This window comes from Fringilla coelebs (assembly GCF_963513975.1).
Source record: "Fringilla coelebs genome assembly, chromosome: 1".
In the NCBI taxonomy this organism is placed as follows: Eukaryota; Metazoa; Chordata; class Aves; order Passeriformes; family Fringillidae; genus Fringilla; species Fringilla coelebs.
In genome coordinates, this window is record NC_140028.1 from 28215819 (window position 1) to 28234025 (window position 18207).

The window sequence follows — 18207 nt, forward strand, 5'->3', positions numbered from 1 at the left end:
CATATATATACACATATACACAGACAGTAAGCTGTAAAAACACTGAGACATAGGTCTGTTCAGTGGCAAAAAGGCTTTGAGGCGAGGGAATGAAACATTTTCCAAACCAAGCCAAACTTGATGCATCCTGATGACCATTACAAGGGATTTGCTGTGTGTCCTTCTGGATGGGGGGCTTTCCCCAGCTGACAGACTGGAGTTCAGCTGCCACTGCTGCCACACAGCTGAGCAACAGGACTGTCCCAATAATTGTTTGTGATCCCAGATCTGAAACTTGAGCAAAATAATTCAGAATTCTTCTCATGGTATTAACAGCTCTGCATATAGGTTGCAAAATACTGTCTTACATATTATAAAAAAAGGGTCTTAAGATCTGTTCATTTTCCTATAATTACTCTAATGAAATAGAGAATAGGCATAAATTTGGAAATAAAACAGATTTAATGAAGTTTCATCCTGTTCTAAATATTTGATGAGTAAATTCTTCAGAAATATCCATCACCTGAATTTTGACTCTCCTTCAACCCTCAAATCTATGTATATCTTAATATAAAATTTTAGATTATCTATATCTACCTCCTCTTGCCCACCTCAGAGAGCTCCACAAAGTCAGACTGCAGGTTGACGGTTTCCTGCCCAGCTGCAGACAGGTAACCCATGGATAACTTCTGTGATCAGCATGTTGGGGCTGGAGAAAAGGCTCCCAATGAGAAACATAAGAAAGTGGACTCCCCACACATTTACCATGGATATCTTTTAGTTTCATAAAGTTTAAAATCTATCTAAAATTGATTGTGGAAGAGCATAATCATATATTTGGTGCTTCTGCAGTTGCCAATTCATTCCACAGCACTTTCTTGCTCATGTTCAAGACTGTCAGTGACACAGATGCAGGTAGAGCCATACCACTAAAATGTTTCAGGTTTTGTGAAGACTTGCAGCAACACAGAGCATGGCCACGTCATTTCTGACCTCTGCAGTAGATGAAAAGTGACTTGGAGAAGGGGTTGCAAATGAACTGTGCAGTATGTCTGCATGTCTCATTTTTGTTTCAGGGACGCTGTTCCTAATTAGCACTGATGTCACCAAGTGTAGTCAGGCATACATGGTATGAAAGTCAAATACAGTAGTAATTCATTCTGTTCTACCCCACCAAGCTGAAAACTGGGCGTCTTTCCTTTTTACCAGGTAGTTCTGAACACAGTGCTGTTCTGAACCCAGTGCAGTTAGATCACATAGTGGGAATGTGCAGGTAAGAAGTGAGGTGTGACGGATGTTACTATGTGATCTGAATTCAGTCATACCAGTGATTAATTTTTCTTGTACTCGGGGAAAGCTGCAAAGCAAGGGGTAACCTCTGCAGAATAACAATGAACACAGCCAGAGAGAGCAGGAAATTGCATGACACATGAGCACGTTCTAAATGCTGACTCACAGCACCCCCAATTTCTTCCTGCTGCATTCAAAACTCTGCTTAAACTCCTCATATTCAGCTTACAGTGTGATTCACAGGGTCCCTGAAGCGCCCCCACCCCCACTTTTGCTTTTTATTTTCCTTCTACTCCTACTCTTTCCATTTTTCCCCTGATGCCTGCTGTACCATTGTTTTCTGGATCTGTCATCATTACTTCCAGCAGTCCATGAACATACGAACAGGGTCTGTAAAACAACTGCCAAAACCCTTTTTCACACACTTCCTCCTATCTGCAGCTCTCCTGGACTAAATTTAGCCTACTTTTTACTAATTATAAATACAGACAAAATGCATGGAAGAGTCAAATAACACCTTCTTTTGAGAGATTACTTAAACTTTTAAGTTTCCGAATAAATAAACATGACTCTGGAGGATGAGGCTTACCTCACCTGCATTTATAGCACCCAGACAGCTCTTTTGAAAAGCATGACTGGGATGCCACCATATCATTAAAAACCCCTGAGATTACATGTTCCAGATTTGCAATACCATGAATTGCAAGGAAAAAAAAGCGCCTGCTCTAGGATATGCAACTCAGTTTAATACAGCACCTTGCAAAACAAGTTACCTTGTTACTTACAACAAACGAAGCATTTTGGAAAATCATTTTTTGCTTAAATTTTCCTCTTTGTAATGAAGGAACATAAACTCTCTTCTACCAAAAAGCTCAGCAACGTTGTCCTGCCCCTTAACGTGGCAGCCAAGAATCCAGGCACTGCCAGAGCAAGCACCTGCTTTGTATTTCCTGAGCTCAATGGTAAATTACCTTTCTATTTAGTGAGTCTGGATACAGACTGAACTTTTCCACTCTGCAATCAACTTGTGAAGTTGATTCATATGATGTTGCAAGAAAGCCTTTGTCAGAATAGAGATGATCTCACTAAAAGTATAGATGTGGATGTCTCAAGGATGTAGCTATTTAGGTGTAATGTGAAATCAGTACTCTTGTAGTTCAAATATCTGAAAAAGATAGTATGCGTCACCAGTTTCTATAAAGATACACTACAGAGGACATTGACAGGTCTATCTTTAAAATTCTGTTACTTTTACATGCTTCTAAATAGTAAAAAACTACAGAACAAAAAAAATCTTAAGTAAATGCATTTATTATTGTGGGATTTTTTAATGCAGAAATAGTGTTATTTCAATTAGAGGCTTACAATCCTGTTTCATTGTTCTTCGGCCAAAACAAGAGACAAGAACACATCGGTCAATTGCATTCTGATTAAGAGTCCAACTGTGGTTTCAGATGTTTATGCACAAATTTCATTGACAGCAGGATTGATTACATTTGTACATGAAATGAGAATTTGTCTCGGAAATAACTGAAAAGACTAAGAACTCTTATTTTAACACCCTTTTTACATAGAAAATCCATTTGCATACATGAATAAAATATATACGAAGGATACAAAGACCAACTTCACAAAATTTATGTCACCTTGACTGCTACAATATTAAAATGGAAATTAGTTTTTAATAAAGAGAACCAGTTGTGACACAAAAAGAAATAGCTCTTCCCCCTTCCCATAGTTTTAACTACATATAATTTGGTGAATACAATTTTCAAAACAGACCTCTGTTTCACCTGTCCATTGTTTTAAGAAAGTAAGTTTGGTTCTTTATCTGCGATTATAACACAATTTCCTGTCCTTTCATATTTTATGTACCAAAGACCAAAAGAGTTTATAATTTCCAAGAATGCCTTGGATTAACTGGTGCAGCTCAGAGCTGGATATAGGTAATGCTAAAACCATCTACTTAAAAATATGTCTTTAATCACCATTACTAATCACCAAAACAATTACTTCTCTTAACTGAAACTTCTTTAGCATGCAATCAGACAAGCATCAAGGGACATGTGCACAATAGGAAATTGTCTTGTAATTATTAGTAGCATCTTCCTTCTTCCTTTGAACTAGTAACAAAAGCTAATGTTAAAGCAGTTATGAAGAACAGACTCTCTACTTCCATTTTAACAGTTGGATTTGCCTAAATAAATGTTATCCTCTGAAAGTGAAATTCTCATTCCACAACTCAAGTTTCAGCCTCCAGATGTACAGCTGGAGCTCTGTGTAAATGCAGCAACAGACATAAAACAAAACCACCTCTTATTTCCAGAGGTTGCCTCTCTCAGAGGCACCCAACAGGAGCCAGGTCCTAGAGGAACGACGCGCTCACCATCCTGAAATACCGCGGCTGAGTCGGGCGCCAGTTATCAACCAAGGGGTGATCGGGTTCGTTCTCGGCATTCTTGGAGAGGCTGCGCAGCTTTGCCATCTGCAGAAGAGCAAAAATTGAAGTGTCCTGATGGAAATCCTTTGGATCAAATCCACAGCCCAACAATTAAACTAAGGAGGCTGGTCCAACGGGGGAAAATGTCTCCTTCAAAGATGTCCTCCACCCCACCACCACAAGAAATGAACTCTGAATAATCCAAACAGAAAAATGGGTCCTATTTGAACAGCATTGTGAAAAATAGTGTAATTTAGGTACTGTCTACAGAAGTGTGTACAGACACAGAAACTGTTGGAAGCACTCAGAAAATGTAAATACAGCAGTACGTGCTGTAATAAACCTTTCCTACTCTAACCCTCCTTAGTGCCTGATTGCTAAGAGTCCTTTGGAATTACAAGGTTTTAAAGCTGAATTATAAACTAATGGTTCATGCGCATGGTAGGTCTGCAGCACAGGATATATTTTGCTGCAGTTACACAAGAAGTTCATTATTAGTAAGAGGAATTGGAATTTTAATCTGGATAAGAACTTGGTCAAGGTTTCAAATGGTTTGCAAACAAGGCCTACAGCCTGACTCTCCTTGGTGATACCAAATTATATTTTCTTTTTTGAGGGATGCCATATGAAGAGTTCTGACCATACTCATCAAAACTCTTTAATACTCTTTTCTCTACTGCTTTCTATTTCAATCTAATTTTCAAAGGATGTGACACATATACAGATATCCTATATTCATTTCTTCTCACTACGATGCACTGCACTAGATGCAAAGCACATCAGCTGTGATTCAGACACTTGAACCTCTCCCTGTTTGAATCACTTACTGTGAAAAGCACACATGCATTTCCCATGTATAACTTGAAAATGTAGACCCATGCAGGGCACACATCACCTTTGTTTGCCAGGAGCTTCAATATGCTGATGTACCTACTTTTCAGTACAGACTTCAAGGCCAATACAAACAGAACTTCTGTCTAGGTTGTAAAACCTGGGTTCACTGTGATTAAACTTGTTCTAGTTTATGGACTGAGCTAGCTTGGACATCTCAACATTACTCTCCACTGAACAGCTCAGAAAAGCTAGCCATCTCAGTCTGCCTGAACAACAATGAGGTCACATTATAACTAGCATAATTTGCATCCAATGGATTAATATTCTGAAATTAAATTTCAGATTTCACATTAAGTATAATTTGTACAGGAAGAGATGAAAATTGTTCATCAGTTTTGTTAAAACTGATAAATTACTATTGGAGAAGAGTGCTGGAGTTTGTTATTGGAGGAAGATCTGCTCTACTCAGTAAAAAACCAACATGTATTCAGGCTACGATTACATAAAGATGAAAAAATTAGTCTGCAATTAGACAGAGTTATTCCACAGTTAAATTCCTGTTCTTTCATTAAAAGTAATCTGAGCAGCTAGGCCACCCACACTTTATCTCCCTGGGATTTCTGGTGAATTGATTTTCCTGCAGAGCACTGATTTGCAGCGACTGCACTTCCCCTTGTGGCTAATATATGGCTACCATCTGGCTGCAAAAGCATCCAAGAAATCCACTGCAAATGCACACACACTTAAAATAATCACTATTAATGAGGCTGCCGTGGTACTACACTGTCTAGGATTAGAAATAATTGGCAACACAATCCTCTTATGAACACATTATTTTGTGCAGGCACTCTGGAGTGAGGGAAGTATTTCTATTGTATTTCTAGACAATAACTCACACACGCTGCCAATGCTGCCCGAAAAGCAGCTACCTCAGGATAAGAGCCAATGTCCCATCTTTATGTAGTAATTTCATCTTTAACTTACATGCTCAATTTTTTCTGCAGGAGGGATAGTTAAAGAACAGTCTGTATGTTACCCAAAACTCAGTACTTTTAGATCAGCTGAGGAAAAGACCATGACCCAAACACAACTGTAGTCAAAAAGTCTTTTCATGAAGCTGGATCAATAATGTGATTAGTTATTTCTTTTAAAATGCATTTTATATCAGAGATGCTCAATAATGACGACACTTTTCCTAATATAATCTGTAGCTGATCTTCTGTAATATAAACATCTAAGATGATTCATTTTGTGGAAACCAGTCAGACCATATTTGCATTTTCCACAGAAGTACCCACTTTAAAATAGCCCCTGTATTTTAATTTTTGGATGGACAAGGAAACAGAAGGCAGAGCAATTCAATAAGCTCTGAAAATTAAACTGTAAGTTATATGAACACATTACCATATTTCATCTATTGCTAAATTTCTCATTATACCTGAGTTGTATAACTTAAAAGATAAAGTGCCATTTAAATACAAAGTACTAGAAAATAAAAATACTTCCTTTTTGTCATAACATGCACATCAATGAATACACTGAACAGATTATCATCTTGAAAACTTAAAATGAAAGGTTATATGTCTAAATATAATACCTACATAATACATTAGTCCTTTGATTAATATTCATGTGCTTTGTATCCTGGAGCCTCGAAATTTGTGGGATTGCATCATTATAGTTTTCTGACTAGAGGAATAACCTCAGGTGAGAAAACTGACTTGTGTGGTAAGAGTGGCTGAAATGAGCTGAAAGAGGGCATTCAAATTCCACTAAGTGGATTGGGGGGAAATTAGGAGAGGAATTAACAAGAAATACTTCTTGTACAGTAAGTGACCAAAGAAGTTTTTGATATTAACAATAAATTATAATTAGCTGATGTTGCTTCAGTTTGTGAAAATTTAGCGGCTATGCCTTCCAGAAACAGGTATCAAGCATGTAATTCAACACTTCCAACTTGCACTCCCAATACAGGGCAGATAGAATCACCAATCCCATTACATTTGTATTCTGATAAATGATGTTTCTGAAAGAAAACCCTGACCATCTACACTGTGGTATGTTTTTACTGATTTAAAAAGCTCTCTGATGTCTGTGGGCTTGAACTACCGTGGTGTCGGATGTGGGGTGGTTCTATCACTCTCCTTTTAATCCTGCAATTTCTCACAAATCGAATTACTGTTTTCCTTGTGAAAAGAATAAATTCAGGTTACTGCACGTAAATAAAAGGAAGGGGGATGTTTACCTGGTCTGAACTGACTATGATGGGCTCTCTAAGAATAATCCAGGTAACACACTCTTCGCAAGGTGGAGTAGTGACAGATCCATGGTATGTCCAGTAGTCATGAGATTTAGGGAAAAGAATTGAAGGATCGAAGTTCGGAAAAGGAGCATTTTTCCCCTTTAAAATAAAAAGAGAAACACAACAAAACAGAACAGAAAACTCTTCAACAAATCTAGCCAAGATTTGTTTGGAGTTCTGTTATTTTAAGAAACAGGGAGTGACTCAGATACTGTAAATGTATGAACTGAGGAAAGTAAGCACAGATCTACACAAGATACAATGGTGCAGTGAGACAGAGGGACTGAATGACCCTCAGAGATGGGCCCAGAGAAGCATGATGAAACAGAAAACTCCCTGCCTCAGCTAACTCATGTGAAGTGGCATCCAGTACCAATGTGTTTCACTCATTTCTGTGCAGCAACACTCCTCCTTCTGGCCTCCTTTCTTATGGAAATTCTTTCTATCTATTGAATATTGCATTAGGTCACCATATAACAAAGTGAGACAGGTACTAATTTTATAATATTTGTGCTAATAACAAGCAAGGCAGCCTATGAAACATGAGATTTATCACACAGGACACAAATCTAAGACACAAATGTCTAGTCAGTGACATTTCCAGAGATCCATTAGGCAGCCTAATGGATCTAAATATTAAGACCAAATGGACCGATTTCTAAATATGCCTTTTATTTAGCACTGCCCACTGAGGCAGTAAGGTTCCATGCCTAGTTTTTAGGTGAGCAGACTGGGGAAATTGCTCATTTTCGCCAAAATCATGTGCCCTGATAAAGTCAAAAAAAGCTCATATGTAAAAGGAAGAAAGGAGTTTTCATGTTAAGGAAAAGCGACTCATGGTTTTATTCCCAAAAATATTCTAGAAATGTTGCAGAGCAGAATCTGAAAACTAGGAAGTCAGATGTTTTTTATTTTTTCTGTCCTGAGACTCTGAGCAATCTTTGTATAATGAAAAGCCCAATATCATTACCTTTGTTTTGATAGCATTTATTTCTTCAAGAATTCTCTTCATCTCTGGTTTGGGAGTTTCCCCTACCTGTAAAGAGCAAAGTGTGAGCTAAGCAAGGAGTTCTGCTTGACCATGTTTCTTCTTTCTCCTATTTTTCTAAATGAGCATCTATCAACTGTAAAACTATGAGCGTCCATCTAAACATCTATCAACTATAAAATTATAATGCATTAACCAAACCAATCACCCCTACCAGCTTGGTAAGCTATGTCTTCTGTCTGTGACCTCTGCCTGTACCCCAACAGATATTAAAATACAAAGGGGGACATTGTATCAGTACAGAAATTTTAGCATAACAGGTAATTTCACAACACAGATTTCATGGTCAGATATATTGTTTGCAATTGCTGATCTCAGAAAAGACATCCAGCTTTCTATCTCTAGGTCTGTGTCTAGTGAATATGAATTAAACAAGAGAGAGCAACAGCTAATATTACAGGCTAAGGCTGCATGCCCCTAAAAGGATTTTTAAAAAATAATGAGTAATATGTATGGCCAGTGAGATAGTTCTATTGGAGAGAATGTTCATGAAAAACCTAGAAGAGATGCATGTCCTTGAAATCTGTCCCCAGTTAGCAAAAAAGACAGCTGACTGCTGTTGGTGAGAGGACCACTTCTGACACATGTCCCCATTCCATGAGCCACATAGTGACACAATAGCTGCAGGGACAAGTGTGTGTAGTTTTGGATACCACTTGAGGTAATATGACTCATGCTCTGTAACTTGAAAGGGATACATTACTGAAAGTCAACCCCTTCAATGTAGGATCCCTAGAAAATATACCCACTAGAGAGTTCTGCTTTTTTTTAACCTTCTAAGAATAGAAACTTTATAGTATCAATGCAAAGAAGGGTTGCATGTTTCTACTTACTTGCAAAAATATGGCCAAAACAGCAATCCCATCAGTTCTTCTCTTAGCATCAAGGTAATTACTGTATTTGGGATTCCAGTGTAACAAATGTAGCTTGAAACAAAGAAAACCAGGTAAGAAAACCCCATTATTCAACAGCAAGCCATCAGAAGACTGAATTTACAGTTCATAAAACTGTGTGAGTTTGAGGCAACAAGGAATGATGAGGCCTTCCAAAAAAGAGATGAAAAAGGGACAACAAAGTCATCTACTAGTTACATCTAATTATTCTAATAGCATAATTATACTATTTGCTTTAAAATAAACTATAAATATCTGAATAAGAAATTAAAAAACCAAAAACTGTAATGTCATCTTAAAGCTGAAGAAAAGTTACCAAAGTAATCAGGTAGAACATGCAGTTCAGACATCATCTACTGATATGTGACTCATTTCCATTTGGCATTCAAATTACAGCAACTCTATCAAAGAATCTATATGAAAGTCATTCACATATACTATTAGTCTACATTTCTCATTTTCTTTACAATCCTAAGGTGCTAAAGAACCAAGGTAATTCATTCTTCCCACCCATTTCTATCACTGCAATTTTATACTTCTACTATAATTCTGTATTTTCAGAATACTGTTTTAGTAAGTTTGGATTGCATCTGAGTAATTCAGTTTTGCTGTGCTGTTTTACACCACACTGGTTTGAGAACAAAGAAACCTTCATTACACACAGAACTTTTCTCCTGCTGTGAGAATGACTTCAACCTGATTTATGTTCATAAGAATCAATGGGAGCAAGAATAAAAAGGCACAGATAAATAAATAGAAAGAACTCCCAGAAAAACAGAGAAATGACAAATTTTGTCCCAACAGAACAATAGTGTCAAATTTTATTTTACACCCTGTTGTAAAGCAAGAAGTGCTGAGTCTTACCTCTCCTGCATACCTCACTCCATTCACGACGTGCTCCGAGCCGTGGTCGTCAGATGAGCCCCAGTGGAAGTGCAGCTGCCGCAGCCTGTAGACTCCTGGAAGCGGCCCACCTCTCAGCACTGCAATTGATAATCTGCAACAGCATCAGACTCAAGGATCTCCCAATTCTTTTAAATGAAATTCATATGTATCTACAATATTTACTCATGTATTTACATATTTGCTGTACAGATGCCCTTTGTTCTAAAAATCTGCACTGATTTTAGCCACACGTCAGGCAACTGCCTTCAGCCATCCGCACCTACAGGCAGAAGAGAACTTCTGCGTCCAGGCTTCCATTACAGTCACTAGAGATCACTGATGTAATTCAGCTGCATCAATGTGCATCTAGTACTTTCTGGAATAGTCCAGAGACATCTGGACAGGACTGAGAGATCTGGTCCAGGATCTGTGGAAGAACTGTACATTCTAAACCAATATTTGGAGGCAGGGAGAAATAGATTAGGTTATCAAACATGTCACAGGATGCCTGTGTTTGGGTAACTGAAGTAATCCCTAATCAGAACAGTCAGGCCTCTAGAGTAATTCTGCTTGCCTTAAAGTAGACACTCAACAGACAGTGACCTGAATTGCCCTCTGGATTCCTTGAACTCCAACTCTGTTGCCTCAAATGGCAGTTTAGATATAACCCACCAACTTTTAAAATCCCACAATAAGACACCTAAATTTAGAGGTCTTAATCTCCCTTTGAATTGAATCTAGGATTTGCTGATGTGAAAGTACACAAATATAACCATGATTAAGATCAACTACTGAAGTGCTAGATGATAAAAAAATTCCCAGAAAACACTACAAAATTGTGTATCTTACTGCAGGCTATGACTTATTTGTTTAAAGAGTTATGAAATCACTGATGCTGCTTCTGCCCTAATAGCTGCTCCCTCCAGTTATGGAAGAGGAGAAAGAATGCAGAAAATAAACCAGAAAAGCAAACACTGAGAATGCAAGCTATTTTCCTAAAGAAAAGTTCAGCCAGTCATGAATGATATCTAGTTTTCTAAATAATGTTACCATTTATAAATAATATTGTAAATGAAGGTGGTCTATTTGAAAGAATCAATGAAATAGAAGAACATATTTATATTCACCCAATACTAGAAGATACTCAATTCTCATTCACTTGTTTTGAGGATAGAAGCTATAGCATTCCTATAAAACATTCAGCAGTTTTCAAGAACTGGTCTTTATATGCCAGAAAAAAACATCCTTCAATATGAAAATAATTAAATCCATTATCATCTCAAGAAATACAGCACTAAGAGCTGAGCAAGCCGTTTTTCTCAACAAATTCCTTTTACTTCTTTCCACAGCCATTCATAACTGTGGTGAACACAGTCAGGGTAAGCATAGTAGCTGACAAGGCCATCAATTCTCCATTAAAATAGATCTGTAAGGCCAAGTAATCCTCTTTAAGGTAAAAGTATGTAATTATTTCCACTGATGGGCCATCAGCAGACATTTTTGATTGGGCATTAGGTGAAGCTCTGCATCATCCCATGCCAACACATTCCAGTTTCACCCATCTATAAATAGGCAGTAACTTTTACCTAGCACACTTTATGCAGAAAGAATGATGCAAACAACATCTCCTGAAGGACAAAAAGGTTTTTTTTTCCTTTTAATTACAAGCGTGTAGTATTAAATATATAAATACATGAAATGATAACGTAAGTAAATTAAACCATCCTGCATTTTAAAAAGGGAAAAATAAACAAAACCATTACAAGAATAAGGTTCTCCAATATTTAAAACATTAAAAATCTCAACCTATGTCTGCAAAGCTTAAATTTACTAAGTTTTTTTTTATTTTTAAGCATGTGATTTGGAACTTAAACTCTAAACATATCTTTATCCTCTTGGGCTTTAATACTACGCAAATAAAAATGCACAACCACATAATAGAAAAAGAATATAAAATAAAATTTATGAAAGAAGAGATGGTATCTTGACATTATTTTTCAGCTATGTTAGTATATATTATTTACGTGTAACAAGGAATTTTTCTGGCAATTATTACACAGGAAATGTTCACCTTAAATATCTGAAAGTCATGGTAGAATTACCGGAATGTAACTCCCTTAAACTTGTTGCCATTAAAATAACATGGCCCAGGTGCAGGAATACACAAACCAACTCAGGAAGGCAGGGCGAGAAGTATTCCCTCCTTTTTGGTGCCTTATTGTTGCAAACTCTCATCCCATCGCTCAGTGACTGACTCTAAATGGGTTTGCACATCAACCTCCGTGACCCATCAGTGCCTGATACCAGACATAAAAATGTCAGTCTGTCTTGCCTAAATTCTGTGCCCCCCCACCCACATCCACAGTGAAGAATGATCTATCACGGAACAATCCTACATGGACACACACATGGACATCTGCTCTGGAAAAAAGCTCACCTTTTATTTGATCTGTCATCAGCTGAGGAACATGAGACAAAATAGGCTAATAAAAGAACAGGCTTTTTTTTTCACTTTAATGTAATCGCTAGGGCAAGTGTTGCATAGAAGGATGTAACTAAAGCAAGAAAACCCTCTCTCACTCTGTGACACAGCAAAATGAAGGTGTCATGCAGTTGAGTGGAGATGGCTGCTCCAGTCACTTTATCTCAGCTAGCTGGGTGCCCTTGACAACAGAAAAGGGACAAGAAGCTTCTCAAATATGTGCATCCACTTGCTGAGCAGCTTCTGTAGGGGTCTGGTTGTTAATCTGTGCTAGTGTCAATTGTCATTTGCCCTCACTAAAAGTAAAACAGACAAAGTTATGCCTACACAGACGTCTTCCCTGCTTGCTGTAAAGGCAGGTGAAAAATCCCACAGAGAACAAAGCACATTCATGAGACAAGCTGGGTTTATAAACATGACAAGAAATGACTGTTCTAGGAAGATTTATGATCACGCATCCTGCCAAATCCATAAAATGAACTGGTAAACCCCAATGGAATTAAGTTAGTAATGTACTATTGTATGACAATTGAAAAGATACATTACCTTTGTTATGCTGCTTCATAATAGAATCTAACAGTGCAATACAGAAACCACAGCTGTTTCACATCAGTGTCACATTTTAAAAGTCATAAGAAAGCCTCTGCTCAGAAGAGGACCTCTGTACTGAAACCATCCAGCTAACTGCAGGGATAAAATATGTTTCCTAAAAGCTTTTGGAACTCAAATTTCAGTCTCACTGAAATATTCTTTAAGCAAGCACTGAATAGATATACAGCAGGATTACGCTTGTTTCTATTAGAACTTTGTACTCTTTTAGGGACAGACTGGGAAAGAGAAGTGTCAGACAGAAGTCTGTCAGCTTGTCACCCACCCTCACCTACACTGTAACACATCTTTGCCAGTTTTGTGCCCCCAGATCACAGCCTGTTCATCAGTGAGCTCCCAAATCATCCTCGTTTGTGATCTGTGTGGCTGCCCCACCTACAGGGGAAGAAAACTGACAGTCCTCTGGGTACCTGTAGCTTCAGCAGGTCCTTGACTAGAATTAAAAGTCAAGCACTTTTAATTCTAACAATGGAAATGCTAAGTTAACAGAAGCTCAAATCCTAAATTCCCTGTACCCAAGCATAGGAGTTCTCAATACCTTCATGCAGACATAGCAAATGACAGATGTGTTGTTACACTGAAGGAAGAATTTTACTTTGCTGCCTTTTGCCTTATGCAGTACAGCCATTGAGTGGTACCACAACTACAAAAGTACTGGAATTTAGTGGTGCTAATTTTTTAACAGCTACTGATTTTTTTCCAGTGTAAATTTAGCAGACAAAATGTTTTGCAGGAATCAACCAAAACTGGAATGTCTATGGACAGACTTCCCCCTGGTTCAATTAAAGTTACTGGGGTTTGTCTTCACCAGTGAAAAAATGAATGGTTTATTTACCAGAAGTTGATAATCAAAATTTCATTATCTGCAAAAATAAATGAGATTTCCCATAAAGGGGTATTGGAAGAAATGCTGGCTACAAGCCCTAGTAAGCTAAAAGAGCTGATTAGCAACAAGCTCCAACTTCTTACAGTAACTGTCTCTAATTTTTTTTTCATCATCTACTTTCAAAGCCACACATTTCTTTGATGGGAAAGATTCTGAAAACAGCATCAAGGTAAGTCTGTAAGAATGTGTGCCTGCACTGAGGTACTCTAAACCCTTCAATGTCACCCATCTGAAAACCAGAAAAAGAAGTAGAACTCTGCTTGGTTAATGAACGTCCATAGGAAGTGCTAACAAAAACAACAAACAAAGAGGGAAGATGAAGGCAGGTATCCATGTGACCTTAGTGTATCTCTGTCCAGCTGCCTTGTCTGAGTTCCATTACCAGACTTTTGTATTTTACTGTTTCACTCAATCAAACACTCTGGTGTAACCATCTAACCAAGAGTCACTACCTGTAAGGAAGTTATAGATCTCAAAGAGCATCATGACAATAGTCCCACCAGTTAGAAGCTCTAAGGACGCTTCTCTGATATGAACATCTTATGAATTTTAGAAATAAACAGATTCTGATATTGGAAATAAGATTTCAGCCCTAATTCAAACCAAAAATGGGTGACTGCTGGATCTAAAAGAGTACCTGAATTGCCAATCAGGCCAAAAAGCCATAGCAGTTTATAGCAGTGGTAGGTTGCCAAAGTACCCAAGTTCTGGTGCGTTCTACTGAGCCCAGCTACCTAGGTTTGATTTCAGCTCCCAGTTCTTTCCTATCTTTTCAGATTCCAGCCCCCACCTGCAATCATTTTACGGTGCAAAAGGTCCATCTATATGAGTACAGTAAGAAAGGAAACTGAGTCAACAAGAATCCATTGACTTGTATGGATAGGCAGCAGAGGCATGATACTGCTCCTACAGCAACTTCATCTGTCAGCAAAGTCAGCAAAGCTTTCAATTTTGTAGCAGATTCTCAAAGTCAGTCAGACTTTACAAATAGCTGGAAATAAATTCTCCAATTCCTTCCACTAGGCTAACCCTAAACATAAAAGTAATAAGGCATTTTTCAACATAATACTTGAATTACACTGGATGACACTCTAATTGTTTGAATTTAAGAAACTGTCCTCAATTGTGAATTCTCCAAGTGTTCTTGGCAGGATTCACAATGGATGTAAAATTTGGAGACATCCAAAGTAATTGATTTCATCGCTCATCTTGGCAATTTATTCAGCAATCTATTTTATCCAAACTAATGACAATGTAGACAGAAGTACAGATATGGGTATGACCACTACTGAAAAAAGTCAGGAAAATTAATGTTTAGTTTTCTGGTAAACTCAGAAATAATTTGGATAGAGTGATAGACACACAGATATAGAGAGAATGAGTATCTTTGTCCAAGGAAATAAAAGCTTAATTCCTATATGATTGCTATTGCATATGCATGTTTTGTGCAGCTGGTGGTTCTTTTACATAAAAATAAGCCACTGCACATACCCTAAAAAACGAAAATGTGCTCAAGTCAGTAGGAGTATGCACAGTGGAAATCGTCCTGCAATTAGCATTGTATTAGAGAAAGAACACCACCCACAGACTCTGCAGGCAATGGTATAACAAAGGAGACATAACAACAAACATTGAATGTTTCTCGACTTCAAAGAGTTGAGATATACACCTACTTTTTGTGCAGTGAGTCACTTTTTATTTCTGAGATCAAAACACAACAGTTACTGAGCATTTCATCTGAAAAAAATTTCAGAACAATCTGGAACTTTCTGTTCTTTCTGGTGAGTATTGCATCCATGCTGTAGATTGCTGTGCCTTGATATTCCCATTCAAAATGTGAGTTATTTTCACAATACTTACATTTTTATTTTCTGCAGAAGATACAACCATTGGTATATCTGATGCTGTTCTAACAAATACAGCATATGTTAAAAAATTGTCATAGTCACGGAGATCTCACATGCCACAGCTACATTTCTTTACTTGTGTATTGTTTTACCTGACCTTAATAATATTTTTCTTCAAATTACATTGAAAATTCCCACTTTGCTAGAAAAGTTACAAAACTCTTAACTGCATAGTAATTGGTGAGCTTTCATACTATATTAACTAGTCCAGAGTACATACATTTTGATCCTCAGTTTCATGAAACCCAAGTAATTAGCTAAAAATCTATTAAATGAAATCAAATCCATGTCCATATATACTTAACATGAAACAATCTATTAGTAAGATTTCTCATAGTAATTAGAGCTGCCAGTCCTAGTCATATAGAAAGTGTAAGTTTCAATGCAGGTAAGAAATAAGTCTGTACACTGTATGCTGTCATAGATGCAAGTGAATAAAAGCTGACACAATTAAATTTATCAGCCCTATAATCTTCATTAAGGCAAAACCTCATTAATGCCAAAAATAGTTTCAACTGATTAAATACCATGACATTGTGGCAACATCTAGCTTGTCACTTCATTTATTACAAATGGATAGAATTTTTAAATATTGTAACTTAAGATGTTCTGCAGGGCATCTCAAATAGGTAAAATGGAATTCAGTTCTCATAGAAAAATCCTGGGCATCCTGGAAAGCAACACAACTGCAATGACTTTTTGCAGCCCTAGAAATTTATCTTACACCTTAATTCACCCTGTACCAATTTTCTTTCTCCATTCCCTGGGATTTTACTGATGAACTTTAAAAGGAGTCCCAGACTTTGCCAGCAGCAGCACAAGGTACCCGGTCAGAGAAACCTGTACATCACACACAGGCAATACACAGCACCCTTCCAAGAGCCTGAACAGTCAGAGCAGGCTCTTCCATGCAAATTGAGAAACAGTCACTTACATGCAATGACAGTTAGAGATGAAAACAAAACCGACCTGATCTATCGAATGAATCATCAAATACAACTCTGCAGGTTTTCCCATTGTTGAGGATGGTCTTAGCTGCACCAGGATCATAACTAGCAAACCATGGTAGTAGAGAACTATCATAATGCACCTCTTTGTTATTGATTTCAATCGGTGACTGATGGCGTCCTTTTGCAAAAGGGTAATTTTTGTGCCACTGATCTGGTCCTACAAAAAAAAAGTACAGAGAAGTATCAGGAAAATCTTTTCCAGAGAGATATGAATTATACTTGTTACAATTAACACAGGTTTGGCTTTGCTTAAGTATAGAACATAATTTAAGTGCATTAATAAATAATTGCTTAGTTGTTATTCATGCCCTCTCAAGAGTTTCACTGCATAAAAAGCAACTAGATTGATTTCTAGCTGGAATACTGGATACTTAAAGTCCTTCAACTGAACTAAACTCTTGCAGCATCCTCAAGACTGACTACTAGGAGAATGATAATATGCCAAGGAAGAAAAACAGGTGTATATGCCAAGTCCAGCAGCGGCTAGAAATATGATGGAATATACCCAAATGATTGGAATATGGTACCATGTAGCCATACGGAACGAGAAAAGGCCACTGATCTCTGGACATGCCAAGAAACTGAAATGTGGATTTAATTATTATCACGGTTTTACCAAGAAGTTCATGTGGGAAAAGCCTGAGCAATACTGAACTGTTCTTCCCGCAGCAGAGGAGAGAGCAGGAACAAGAGACCACCAGTCCCCAACCTCTCCAGGCAGGCGGGGCCTGCAGCCCAGCGCTGCTCTTCCTGCATCAGGGCTGGCCTAAACCGGACATATTGCTATGTCCATTTTTCATTTACATTAACAGTAGGAAAACTGACTTTATTTAACTCAAAGACCCCCTGCCATTGACCTCTCCTTCCGCCAGCTTGGCCTCTTCCGAGCCTGCGAGCGGCAACCGAGCGGCCTCGGCCCCGCCACCTGCAGAGCCCCGGGCCCGCCTGGAGCCCGTATCCCCGCCATGCTCCCTCGGGAAGCGGGCTCCCCGTTTCGCCCGGGTTTCGGTGCCGGGAGGAGCGGGCCGGGCGCGGCCCCCTGCTCACCGTTGTCGCTGTCGTAGCCCCAGGGGTAGTAGTTGGGGTTGATCATGGTGCGGTGCCGGCGCCGCGCCCCACCCTCTGCCGGCGGCTCTGGCGGGACGCTGGCCTCGCCTCACGGCGGCTTTTTATAGACTCCCGCCAAATCCATGCCCGTCCCCGCCGCCCGACGGCCGGGCGGGCCCCGGGAGCCGGGGGCGGGGAGAGCGGCGCTGCCTCGGAGCGCCCGCCCCGCTCCCGCTGTCCCCCGGGAATGCGGGGGAAGGAGACGGCCGGGACAGCGCCGGGAATGCCCAGCGAGGGGAAAGGGCTGCACCGCCTGCCCCGGCGCCGAGGAGATGGGAATAAAGTGCTGCACGAATGTCCAGCACTGGGCACAGGCAGTGTAGGAATAGTTTTCAAATTCAAGTGAGATGGGTGCGCATCCGTGCGCGGACGCGCAGCCAGATCAGGGAGCTTTGGCCGGGCTGGCTGCTGAAGTGAAATGTGCAGGTTCAGGCGGGCTGGGCGGGCTCTTCATGGCTGTTTGTAGAAAGCCTCTTTTGGCGTGAGGCCTGTGGGTTCGGAGGGCTGGGTGCCTCCCCAGGAGGCCGCGCTGGAG

General features: G+C 39.1%; 1 protein-coding gene across 1 annotated transcript; it reads right to left on the reverse strand.

Moving 5' to 3' along the window:
* Window positions 1–3549: 3549 nt before the first annotated feature.
* On the reverse strand, window positions 3550–17680 carry LOC311159708 (carbonic anhydrase 3-like). The gene is made up of 7 exons (XM_084215928.1): window positions 17613–17680; window positions 16525–16722; window positions 9651–9769; window positions 8727–8819; window positions 7816–7881; window positions 6789–6944; window positions 3550–3754 (listed from the first exon to the last, which is right to left on the reverse strand). The coding sequence occupies exons 1-7, from the start codon at window positions 17656–17658 to the stop codon at window positions 3635–3637; spliced, it is 798 nt and encodes a 265-aa protein (XP_084072054.1). The 5' UTR covers window positions 17659–17680; the 3' UTR covers window positions 3550–3634.
* Window positions 17681–18207: the final 527 nt, after the last annotated feature.